The following is a 12989-nucleotide window of genomic DNA, read 5'->3' as shown; positions in this document are numbered from 1 at the left end:
TACTTATTCAGAAGAATCAGAGAAAAATAGGACAAGCAATGTTAGTGCCTTCTCTGTTAGCAGTATTAGGGCTATAACTGCACTAGTAAATTGAACAGTCCCAGGACCCTATTTATCAGTCACAAGGCCAGCTGGCAGACCCTGGCCACATTCAGACTCCTAAACATTCGCAGTCTCCAAAAGAAGTGTGGCCATATAAATACTTTTTGTGAAGAGCCCTTAAGTGGCCTAGTTCCCAAACTGTGCTCAGATATTTCTTGGGAGATTGCTAATCAGCTTGTGCTAAGATTTTTCTGACAGTTTAGTAATAGTGATGACCAACCACCGTTTTCTATCCTAGGCCAGTGGAACTATTTAATTCACTGAGACAAAACATTGAAACATCATCACACTGCATTTCGAGGGGAGGGGCAGGGGTTCAACAGTCATTTTAAACTGTAAATATCCTATTTCACAGATCATCTTGAGTCTTGAATAAAGAAGAGTTCGCTTACACCTCCATTTCCAATGACCACTTTAAAGTAATCTAGGTACTCTGCAATAACTAAAACCAGGAAGGCAATGTGGTTTGCTCCCATTCCACACAGCCAGATGAGGTCATGACACTGCACAAGTCACTAAGGCTACTCTCAAAACCAAACTAATTTGGGATGCTCAGGATTTGTTTTCTGGCAGTACTTAAAACCACCTGATTTCCTCAACTTCCGCTTGAGGCTATGGGTTTACAGGATTGAAAATCCACTATTTTAAATGCTGATTGAATGCATACAGCCCAGCTGCCCTGTACACATCACATGCTCCATCTCCTACGCCTGTGAACCATGGGCACAGCACATGTAGAATCCAGAACCAGGGGCTTATCTACAGGGCTTTTTAATGATGGGGGATTAGTTTAACATTAAGTGTTTCAATCCTCTATACTTGCAGCTTGGGAGCTGAGGGTATGAGAAGAGCTTTCACAGAGAGTGATTCCCCTAAGCACTGCTATTTACAGTTCTGAATGATAAGTGATTCTGGGAGTCCTGGAGTCTAATCCATTATGTTTATGTTTTAAATGCATTTCCCATCTAAAGCATTTGCTCCTAACCTAAGGAGGCAGAAAATAACCTTTCCTGACTGCAACTTCCCAGCACAGACAGATAATCCTTGCATTAGCCCAATGCTGTGGCAAAATCGTTATTTCACCACAAGAGAGCACTCCAGCAATGTAAGATTTTATGTTGCCTATAAGCAATTTCACGACTGCCTTATGCTCCGCATGGGGCACCCACTCAGAAACCAAAGCACTTAAACAAAATTCTAGATCGATAATAATAATCATTGTAACTGTAATTTTCTACTGAAAGAGAAGCACGACCCGCAGGACTGAGGCTACAATGCCTTAAAGTCTCACACATGCAACAGTTAGTGCCATCACAGGGCCAGTGTTCCTGCTGTAATAAACAGCTAATGCATCTCCTTCTTTCCAACTTTAAAGTAAATACTCCATTATTGGCACCCTGCTCCCTAGTCACAGGGCCTGCTGCCCTCCGAGTCATAAACAATATCCTCCAGTTATCACGTGTCTTTCATCCATTCCTGGACAGCACTATCGAAGGCGACCTTGCTGGGATGCTAAAGGTGGTACTGGCCTGTGCAGCAGCACATTATAAAGGGCAAATTAGGAAAAGGTGCAGCTAGGATGCGAGTGGAAATGGGGATGGGAGGGTGGAAAAGGGACTGCACAGCCAGGATTCACCCAAGGGCATGCCTCCATGCTGCACAGTGCTGATAGATGGCAAATAAACAATTGTGTATGTGTGGGGAGGTGAAAAGATTGGAGGTGTTTTGGGATTTGTTTTTATTTTTTACTAAATCCTCCAAAGCCCGCAGCCAAAAGCTATTATTAGCTAGGATGGAAGCTAGAGTTGTGAGAGCGAGCAATATTCTAGTTTCAGACACCTTGCCAAAACCATGAACCAACAAGCTGCCACACTTCTTAAAATTTCTCATGACAAGCTTCACCTCCAGTCAGCAGCTGAGAGACTTACTGATTCTAAGTTCAACATTTTCCCCATGAGGGCAGAGCAGACAATCTAAATGAACATAGCACGTGGAAGCAGACACAAATAAACAGAGGAGAATAATTCCTACCTAGCCTGTGCGCCAGCCTGATCACAGGAAGAACGCTATCAAGGATCCTGCTTGGGCATGGCCGTATACCTCCTGAAAGTCTAGGCTTTAAACTTCCAGGAAGTTTAGATAATTAGTCAGTGCTTAGACTGTTGGCCATCTCTTGTGGAGGAATGAGTAAAAGGGGAGCAATATCAGTGGCAGGAAGCCAAGATTCTTGTTGCTTATCTACCTACCCTGCCTTCTATACTCTTTCAGGGGTCTCTTTGACATAGGACCACTTTAACAGGAAAAATTAGTCTGGAGCAGTGTGAAATTTTTTTCAGGAAACTGAATTTCAAATTACACCTTCACCCTGAAATCTGAGTAAGGTTTTGGAGAAAACAACCCTTGTTTTCTCCCCTGTCTCCTTCTCTTCCAGAAGAACATTCCCCAGTGACAAACACAGGAGCCTTAAATGATGTGATTTTACTTCACAGTGAGAGAGAACAGATTAGTTGTACAGATCACACAAGCTGGTAGTATAGGAAGCCCCTGTGATGCATTGCCAGACACAAAATCCATCACTGAGCACACACTGAGTCCCTTGAGAAATGTCTACAAGGTGAAATAAAGAGATGGCTTTTTTCAGTCCAGCCCCCACTTAGACCATAACACAGTCAAGCAACTCAACTGTAAAATTAAGTTAAACCATGTTTACAGAGGTGCTGACAGGCTTTCCAGTCATGTTAAACTAAATTTATAGAGCCAAGTTGGTTGAAGAAAGCATTTTTCGTAGCCAAGTAGACAGAGGAGGAGATTTCCTAAGGAGGAAATCTGCATTCCCTGGTCCAGTCAATGGTCCAATACTGCTTTTGGCAATTCTCTTTGCTGAAGTGGTAAAAACAAATGAGGATGGGACTTGGATTCCAGGTGCCTACTTCAAAACACATAACCATTCAGCATATTTGGAACTTGGGTTTTAAAGTTACTTTTGATTCTTTGGAAGTCATTCCAACACACAGATTTGAATTCCAAAAACTACTGTTCAATTATATTCAACAGTTGTCACCAGACCTAAACTTTGTTCAGATTTTGACATATAGCTTCAGGCTAGATTTTCCAAGTCCTCATGCTTTGTTGTGCTCAAGGCAGACAATTTTTCTTTCCTCTTTCATAAGTAATTGAAGGTAAACAGGGGAAAAATGGGGAGGAATAGGCCTATACAATGACTCACTGAGGATGATGACAGAAAATTGCTGCTGCCTGCACTAAGTGAAGGACTTAAAATAATCCATCAGAGATGAGGGCAGGCTTGCTGAGCTGGCTTTGCAGAGATGTGTCAAAGTTAAAGTAGGCTTCTTTTCTCAGGTAGATCACCTATTTCTTTACTTTACTAATAACTGTCCATCTCCATTCAGAGGGATGTGGGCAGCCCTGCCTTCTTACATTTCTAGAGAAGGATGAGTAACAGACTTCTGTTTCCTCCTCTGTGACTGAATTACAGATGCAGTCAACTCAACACCATACACAAAGACAAAACAAGCCTTGTACAACAGATAACTTGTCAACCTGAAGCAACAGAGATCTGAATTTATAAAATCTCATTGGGGTTCACTTCTGGGAGCAGTCAAATGCAGAGCTTGTGCAGATTCTTAAATAAACTTGGACATCCCTTCAGCATCAATCCATTTCTCAAAAGTTTCTCTTGGAAACTTGGAATGTGTCTGAAATTTGGTATAACAATTTAAAACAAACCCTAAAACTGAGCAAATTTCATGTAGCTTGAGGTTATAAGCACTTGAAAGAGCTCCTGAAGTGGCTCCAGTTGTCAAATGAAGTGAGCACAAGCAGATTTTTTTCTCAAAGGATTTGCTTACCGAAATCCCACATGCTGCACACTTCTTGCCAAATCGCTGCAGAAACTTCTGCCAGAAGGGAATGCTCACAGCTGCTGATACCTACAATTGACAAAAACCCATATCTGTACTGTGCTTACTGCCACTCTCTTCTTCAGCTGTATAGCTCACAGACATCTTTTTGTCTAGTACATTACAGTCTGAAAGGAAGGTGAACTTGCAGATTCCTGTTTCTCCTCATCCTTTGAGTGATTTTTTTTTTTAATTCACTATTATGTATTATAAACAAAAGCTATCCATGAGAGAGTTTTCCACAGTCAAATATCAGAAGGCAGTGTCTTAAAAATCCCCTTTCCTAATGTAAGCCACAGCAGTTAAAGCTATACATGATATGGTCATTAAAGTTCAAAGATGCTGCAAATAGTCATACTTTGCTAATGCCTTTTGCCTCATTATCTAAACCTGAAAAATGATAAGTGAATTAAGCTCTACCCCATCGTACAGAAAGAAAGCTGAAGCAAAAGGTACACTCATCTTAAGATATACTTAGAGTACATATCCCATATTACATGTTTATTCTTAGGAACAACCTGTAAGAGAAATAGTCACTTACAGTCAACATTACAATTTCATATACTGTAATACTCACCCGGTAACAAGAACAACCACAGGCAACATAGTACCAATGCACCCAAGTATTGCTACTAGTGACAGTCTTATGATTGACCTAAATTCAAATGTCATCTCATTGTTAGAGTTATATTCTACTCTTTACTGACTTTATTGCCTCTTGCCTCTTTTCTTGGTGTCCATTGCTTGCAGAGCCTTAAGATACCCAGCAGTCATCCCTTGCTCGCCAACATTTTGGTTTTAATAATTGGAAAAGATCTGTCTTATTCATGTGGGAAAGGAAGAATCAAAAAGGGGAAGAAAGGGTGAAAGGGTGGGGCACTGGGACCAAGAAGTAGAAATGAAGTTCCCCTCAGATGGCTCCACAAAGGCTGTGCCAAATGGGTCAGAAATCATGCAACAGCTTCCCTGAAAATGACTGCTGCAGTATTCTATATGGTAGACAAATTCTCTACAAAATATTTCAAATTGCAGTGCATGCACATCCCAGTAATTATGGAGCATTAAATGTTCTACTTGTGTTAAAAGGACTTTGGTCAGAAGGATGAAAATGGCAGTTTTCAATTAATATTACTTGTAATTAGGAAGTAAATCAAGCAATAGAGGAGCAGTGTGTAACTGAGTTATAAGTACCACCTAAGCAAGCAGAATTCTACCTCTGCATGTCAAGAAAAAGATTCTGTAAAAGGATCTTTTTATCACATTGCCAATTGCTTTAGAGAGGAATCTTCATATCTCTGGATATTTAAAATATTTATCCTTGCAAGCTGCCTAGCCCAGAAGGCTCATGTGTATGAGTACACAAATTAAAGTTGTTTAATTTTCAGCATAGCAGACTGGGGAAAGGGAAAAAGGAGCTAAAATTCCAGACCTCATTTCTGGCAGCAGCTTTTGTCCTTTATAGGAGCAGAAAGTGACTTACAGGTAAAAGCAACAAGGAATTAATTAAAAGCTTCAAAACGTTAATTTTTTATAAGTACAGTAGGGAACACCAGCTTTATTTCAAACAAGCAATGGAAAAGATGGTGTAGCTTCCTAACAGCTCTGTCTAGACACAAAACTCTTCTTGTCTTCTGTTATTTTGTGCCAAAAAACAGTGAGAACCAGCTATCAAATAAAAATATGGGAGAGAAGTGCAACTCACCAAGATGGTCACCACCAAATACTGGAAGTGATTGCGAAGATCAGCAGCGTGAGTGCAGAAAAGGACAAAGTTGCTCTGCTCCAGCTGTTGAATTAAAGACATTTGGTGACCACCAAAAAAGAAAGGAGAATTAAAAAAGACAAAAATGATTTCACACTCCATACTAGCCAAACATAGTTGTGACTGATTTGTTAAATGTAGAATTTGGGAGTCTCATTCTTCCCTCATTTGCAACAATTTAAAGAAGCAATAACTCTCCTGCTATCACTGGAGTAACATGCCAATAATATTGGGGCAAGCAAAAGCTAAACCATGCACCTAATACAGCATAAAAATGACCAAAACAGGAACTGTCTTATGAGAGAATTCTGTTTAAAGGCTTTATTCCTGATGTTGCAATTGCCTTGTGTTGTTGTCACAGCTGCAGACTACTGCAAGAAATTGCCCTTCCTTTTCCATAGCAATGCCATAAATCTTTCACCAGAAGCTCTGACTCCAAAACAAGTTACTCTTCAGCTGCAATTACACTCACGCCAACTTCCTGTAGTAAAGCAGCTAACTGCTGGTTTTGTATACAACCTTGGCTATGGAGTGTAGCTTTGGGTCAGACATCTCCGTAAGTCTGAGTACTCATTGGGTGGGAGGACCTAGCTGCACTGTGTTATAATGACAGATGAAGCTACTGCCACCATGCTTTTGCAGAATTCAGGGGGGTTCTGAATACCAGAATATGGTTCAGGCCCAGATCCAGCAATTTTGCAGAAGTGGAACAACAGAGGAGGATTTAATACTCATGCCACAGCAGTGTGATCAGCTCTTGCTCCTTTGTGTGCTTGTAGATTATAAGTGCCCAATCATCTGTATACAAATTAGGATAAAAGATATATCCTTTCTCCATTGCCATCAAAACCTTCCCTAGTTTGTGTCCCAGTTCACCTGCCTTCATTTTAGATGTAGAATATCACACTCTGGGATTATGGCCAATGCATCTTCACCTGTCTGTTCCTTTGCTCACCAGTAATTCACTCACTAAATTCCACGAAGTCAGTGGAACAATAGCAAGGGTTGCTCATGCTGGCTGAACTGGAGCAATACAGCTTCCAGCTTCTGCCTCCCCTCACACCTTCCCTTCATTTTGTACAAACAGAAAAATAAAGAGATGTGGACTGACAATAGTTCTTTTCCTCCTGGGTGTTGTCAGCAAGTAGTTGGCTGCAGAAACCAGATGTGCGCTGTATCCTTACTGACTGAATGGATGCTGGAAGGGTCCAGACCATAAGGGACCTTTCACCTTTCATCTTCTCCCTGTCTCTACTGTTGTTCACAGTGCCTGCAGGTCCCAGATACAAGCAGAAATGCTTCTGCTATTCCAGCAAGGACTGACAGATGGTGTAAAGGACAGCCTACTAACTGTGCCCAAATCCAGGCCAACAGGAAACTTCAGCGATTCTTTGGCAAACAGACTTTTAAGCAGCCCTTCCAAGGAACTTACTAATTCACCAGGACTGCTGGTGAACACAGTACTGCTCTCTTACATGCCCTGTTCTTGTCCTCTGTCCTGATATTTACTTGATCAATGGCTCATGTGACTAAGAGTCTGTTGACAAAAATGTGAATATTATTTGTTTTTCAAAATAAAGCCAACTTCAACTGTTATGTACAGGTTCATGTTAAAATAGCACATTTCCCGAGTTGACGATAGCTCAAAAATCAAGATTTAAAAAGACTGATGGATTATGGGGAGTATGGGTTTCTTACTGAGTGGCTTTAGTTTTTCTACAGCTTCTCTCGACGGGAGGATGTATTGCATCTTTTTGAGAGCACCACAGTCAACTGCAGGTCCTCATTTGAAAATTAGGTCTATCTAGCTCTGAGAGAGGTAAGACCTCCTGCCTCTGAACATCTTCTTACTCTGACCTAATGCCTTCCATCACAAAAGACTCCATAAGAACCAGTTCAGCCACTATCTGAGAACAGCCACCTATACAAAGGAAAGGGGCAATGGTTTAAAGCGGCACACACTATAGAGAAGAACACAGAGAAGAGAAAAGGCATTCTCTAAGCAAGTGAAACCACAGGAGACTGTAGATGGATAACATATAATGACCCAATCTGGGTCACTAGGACTAGTTCCTCACCTTTTATGGAAAAAAAAAAAAAAAAGCCATCTATAAATGGTCAGGACTTTGGTTTTGCTTCTCTTTTGAAAGAACCATCTCCAACCGCACAGGACCCCAGGCACCAAAAAAGGACTCTGGTTCCCTACTGATTTGTAGGGGAAGGCACCACCCCCTAGATCACCACCTCCAGTCACCAGCCAAAGGTTATTTGCATTTTAGCTGCCGCAGACTATCCCATGCTGGGACTGGAATGAGGCCAACACACGACTTAGAGAGTCTGGAAGTTACCTGAACTGCTGTCGAGATGAGAAGAAATGAAGCTGTAAGCTTCACATATGGACCATGCTTCATGGTGAGTCCAAGCCCCTTACAAAAAGGAATTGCTCTGTCTGAATTTAAGGCATAAGGATCTAAGAGGAGCGGAATACATAAAATAAGAATATTTTCCATAGATAAATGTGAAATAATTATTATTAATTCTAGGCATATTTAAATATATCTTACCATCTTTTTCCTTTACTCCAAGAAAAAGAATGACAATTCCAAGAAGATACACACCTCCTATGACCCCTGCTGCAATCATATAAACTTTTGCCTTTGAAAAGAAAAAAGACATTTTAAATTGTGACAGGAGGAATGACAAGTCATTAAGAAAATTTCAGTCTCTTTCTGGTGAGTCATCTGCAAATAAAGAAATGCCCATCTACATACAGCCAACTATCTGTCTTTTACCTCTCTGAAAAATGTTCACTTCTGCAGTTCATGTATAGACAACACCTACTTTAAGATAAATCCAGGGCACATAAGTATTTATTTCTTGGGGGGAAAAAAAGAAAAAAAAAGAAAAAAAGAAGCTGCAAACAAAAGGGCTACTGTGTTGGCAACCTGAATGTTTTAAAAATTTGTTTACGTTCAGACTAGCTATAGATATACACAGTCATCTATCAAAAACATGCAGCATCCATAGAGCAATTCTAATTTTTAGTAAATCCAGTTGGTCTAGCTACACAGACTGCAATCTGTATCTTCATGCTGGGTGGGAAAGGCCTCAGTACTGATGTAAACATAATTACTGCATTTATACATAATGATAATGAAAACTTCCTTTAGACTCTAATGAATTTTAGAAATCATACTTTCATGCCAATGTTTTGAGAATATGGTAGCTTGCATGCTTGTTTTCCCAGTTACTTAGTGAAATATTCAAGCAAATTCAGAAATCTTTGCTTCCAATTAGCTAGGGGAACAAAGCCCCCAAGGATCCCTCCCACATCATCAGATCACATTTATTATATCTATCTCTGATTACACTGACTCTGGAATAAAGCTTTAAAAAATAATTTTGCTTTAGTATTCTGTAATAATTTATTTTATACTGTGTTATCAAAGATAAAAAAAAGTGCTGGTTATAGAGCTTTATGACACAAAGATTATTTTATAGGAAAATTGAATTCCAAATTATCAGTTATATGTTGCAAATGAAATTATTATAAATCTAGGAAGCAGCTAGTAAATAAGCATGCAATTACAAGAATATACTCCCAAATATAAAGTCACTTAGTGTAGATGCAAAGGTAGTCAGATGAACTGTGTAAGTATAGACACTCTTCAAGATAACAGCTTTTGTTAAGATATTTGCAGTTTAGAAGGGGACATGGTGAAATAAAGGAATGCAGGACTATTCTTTATTTGGGATAAAGTTTTGGGTTTTTTTATATCAGAGCTATAAATTAAGTCACAGGGTACTTTTATGCTATCAGTTATGGCTTGCACAGACTACAGACTGCAGTACTGTAGATACGTGAAGCCACTTAAATGAGGTAATTTCAGCCTCAAAAGCAGCCTAGCCAGGGGAGAAGGGGCTGAAAAAAAAGCATAGTAACAGAACTCTGTTATGAGTTTTGTATTTCATGTCTATTTATTTATTAATTTGCTTGAAGCACTTGAATTAAATGCTTTCTTTCACAGGTTATCGTTAAGTGTAATTTGAGCTTAAACTATCAAGGTTATTCATGGTAGGCCAAATAAGATTCTCTGACCCTAAACAAAATTTGTTAGCCCATCTACAAACTACATCAATATCCATGCTTGGTTTCCAGTAGCGAAAATCTGCTCCTAAGCTTACAGTAACAACTTCAGGAGAGCTTAGAAATAACCGTTTCTTCCACTTTCTTTAGTAAAGAGCAAAATAATGTCAGTCATTCATTAGGTCTTCTTTTAAAGTAGGTGTGCTCTTGAGCAGCTAAGAATTAGTCCTTGTGACAAAAAGGGTCAGGGTAATATTCCTGAATGGCACTAAAAGAAAGTCAACATTCGGCCTCTTCTAAAAATTTTTTTTAGACTCATGGAGGTACTTCAGGTTCATGGACCTGCCTCAACTTAGAATTCAATGTCCAACAGTCATAGAACCAACATTCAAGATCCGAAATCTCCTGCTGATTGTGCAGTTAGGTGCGTATTCTGTTTTGCATGTTGTGAATAAAAGGCAAGTGCCCTGTCATGCGATACAAGCAGCTCCCCTACGTGGTTTGGTGGCCATGCATGCTCCTATAATCCAACCAAATTGATGCCAGGTTATGTGAATGGCAAAAAATTTTGGTCCTCACTTTTTGTTTTGTTTGGTCCTCACTGTTTTCGGGGTAGCAGGGAGTGAGGTGGGTTGCCAGAGCAGTTAATTCAGACTATAACCTCTGCCCAGGCCTGAGGGGTCTTTGGGAAAAACAGCAGGAAAGAACAAGGAGTGAACAGAACCTCACCCATGGAAAACAGTTGGACACCATAATCCAGACTGTTCTCAACCGTGGGATACTACTCATCTACAAAACCTGAAAAGGTGACACACAAAACAGTGGAAGAAGGAAAAAAACAAAGACCAAAACAAATAAAGAGGAAATTCTCACAGAAAATGAACATATGGCTGTTTGTAAACAAGGAATTGAAATGGGGAAGGTAATTTCTTTAAATCAACCCATACAGTTGGGGGAAAAAAAAAAAAAAAAAAAAAAAAAGGACAAGTTTCCAGTCACACTGAAACTTCTTTGGATCTGAAAAATGTTTGTGTGTCTAAAAGCTTTTCCATTGTTTCCCAGTGTTAGTAGCTAGTTTAATGAAAGGTATTAGCTTCTACCTGGCTACTTTAGGCTATGTATCTTTGCTAATTTTTCAAAATAAAAAACTACTTGACATTCAACTCATTGTGAAGCTTCTTTCATCTCTCTCCTACCTCAAAAAGGACAGGAAAGCACATGTGGTTAGACAGAAAGGAAATAAGATCATGTTTGGGTTTTTTTTCCTTGAAAGCCATTTAAGAGATTTGAAAGTAGAAGTTGGTGATTATGGCATAAAGCTGATTCAGACAGGGAATCTGCTGTGCAATGAAATTCAGCTAGCTCCACAACTTTTCAAACTACTCCTCTTGACAATTCACAAAGTTGTAATAGCACAGTAGTTTTCTACATCAAGACATTGTCCTAGAAGCTAAAAAAGAAAACAGGATGATGTTCTGTATCTTGTTAAAATATACACTAGAAGTTACCTAACAAGAAGCTTCAAAAACACTTTAATCAGCTATAAAATGGTATGGCCACTTACAGAAGCAGCCCAGTTCTCCCCAGGCAGTTTCCCAGATCAGCTCTCTGAGAAGCCTTACAATGACCTGTGCCAAAAAACAAGGATCAGCTAGCACAGAGGCAAAGAATAGTGTCTGGGGGTTGGGGGAGGCAAGGGTTAGTCCCCTTCCTGGACTACCAGTGCTCATGCCAGGGTATGCAAATTCAAAGTATGCATAAAAACATGTCTTTAGCTTGTGATTTTACTGCTGCTGAAGAGTGGTAATAGGAGCTATTCAAGTATAATAAGCAGAGCATGAATACATATACCCTGATTTACACCAAGCACTTGAGATAAGACTCCAGTCAAGGAATCTTCTTCATGGGGAATTTTATATATCAGTTAGTACATGCACTGACAGAGAAATAGATGAAAATTTAAATAGAGAGACTGAATCCAGCAATTGGTAAAATGGAACCCACAAACTGCTCATTTCACGAGTGAAAGAGAAAAAACCACTACACAAGGTAATTGTTTGATTTAGGGCCTGTTTCAAGACCACTGGAAACAATGGAAGACTATCAAATTGTGTTTGGATCAGGTTTTAGGATTTCCTCCCAGATATAAAACCTCCTCTGTTTCTCAAAAAGTAGCAAACTGAAGCATGAAGAGATTAAAGTACTTGTGCAGGATTACAGGAAAAATCTGCTGTGGAAAATTAAATAAACAAGCATGGATCTCTAGGTTCATTCCACATGTTAACCACTGAGCCCTGCTCCCACTAATTGCCTCTTACCAACCACTTACTTCCAACAGTGATTTGTACCTTCACAAGAATAGAGATTCCAAGCAGGACTTGCAGTTTCATTCACATAACAGCCATTAATCTTTACAGGTGATTCCTAGTGTTAACTAATTTGAAGAGCAGTGTTGCTGAACTGAAAGATCTTGCTATAGCCACCATTTTTTCATAGAATCATAGAATTATTTAGCTTCCGTGGGACCTTTAAAGATCATCTAGTTCCAACCCCCCTGCCATGGGCAGGGACACCTTCCACTAGACCAGGTTGCTCAAAGCCCCATCCAGCCTGGCCTTGAACACTGCCAGGGATGGGGCAGCCACAACTTCTCTGGGCAACCTGTTCCAGTGCCTCACCACTCTGACAATGAAGAACTTCTTCCTTACATCTAATCTAAATCTATCCTCTTCCAGTTTAAAGCCATTACCCCTTGTTCTATTACTACAGGCCTTAGTAAAGCCTTCTTCCATCTTTCTTATAAGCCTCCTTTATATGTTGAAAGGCTGCAATAAGGTCTCCCTAGAACCTTCTCTTCTCCAGGCTGAAAAACCTCAACTCTCAGCAATTCTTCATAGGAGAGGTGTTCCAGCCCTCTGACCATTTTTATGGCCCTCCTCTGGACCCGCTCTAACAGGTCCGTGTCTGTCTTGTGCTGGGGAACCCAGAGCTGGATGCGGTACTCCTGGCACAGTAAAGTAAGCTTTCCTTACTAAGCTTCTATTTTAAACTGTAAATCAGACCCTACTGAAAACAAAGGATGGCCATATACCTCCTAGCTACTTTACAGTCTGGCATC

At 40.0% G+C, this 12989-nt stretch overlaps 1 protein-coding gene across 5 annotated transcripts in view; it reads right to left on the bottom strand.

The window, feature by feature from the left end:
* The window catches only part of MFSD2B (MFSD2 lysolipid transporter B, sphingolipid), a 103682-nt gene that overhangs the window by 70656 nt on the left and 20037 nt on the right, over nucleotides 1-12989 (bottom strand). For all 5 annotated transcript variants that reach the window (XR_007508294.1, XM_049818454.1, XM_049818455.1 and 2 more), the window contains 4 exons: nucleotides 8349-8439; nucleotides 8133-8254; nucleotides 5725-5808; nucleotides 3972-4052 (listed from right to left, as the gene is read on the bottom strand). Coding sequence is in view for 4 of the 5 variants with exons in the window: in XM_049818454.1 (XP_049674411.1) it covers nucleotides 3972-4052; nucleotides 5725-5808; nucleotides 8133-8254; nucleotides 8349-8439 (378 nt within the window). In the remaining variant the exon portion in view is untranslated. The remainder of the gene's footprint in view (nucleotides 1-3971; nucleotides 4053-5724; nucleotides 5809-8132; nucleotides 8255-8348; nucleotides 8440-12989) is intronic.

Source organism: Accipiter gentilis, chromosome 16 (genome assembly GCF_929443795.1).
Source record: "Accipiter gentilis chromosome 16, bAccGen1.1, whole genome shotgun sequence".
Classification (NCBI taxonomy): domain Eukaryota; kingdom Metazoa; phylum Chordata; class Aves; order Accipitriformes; family Accipitridae; genus Astur; species Astur gentilis.
Note: the sequence above shows the minus strand (reverse complement) of the source record. Positions and strands in the feature narration are given on the sequence as shown.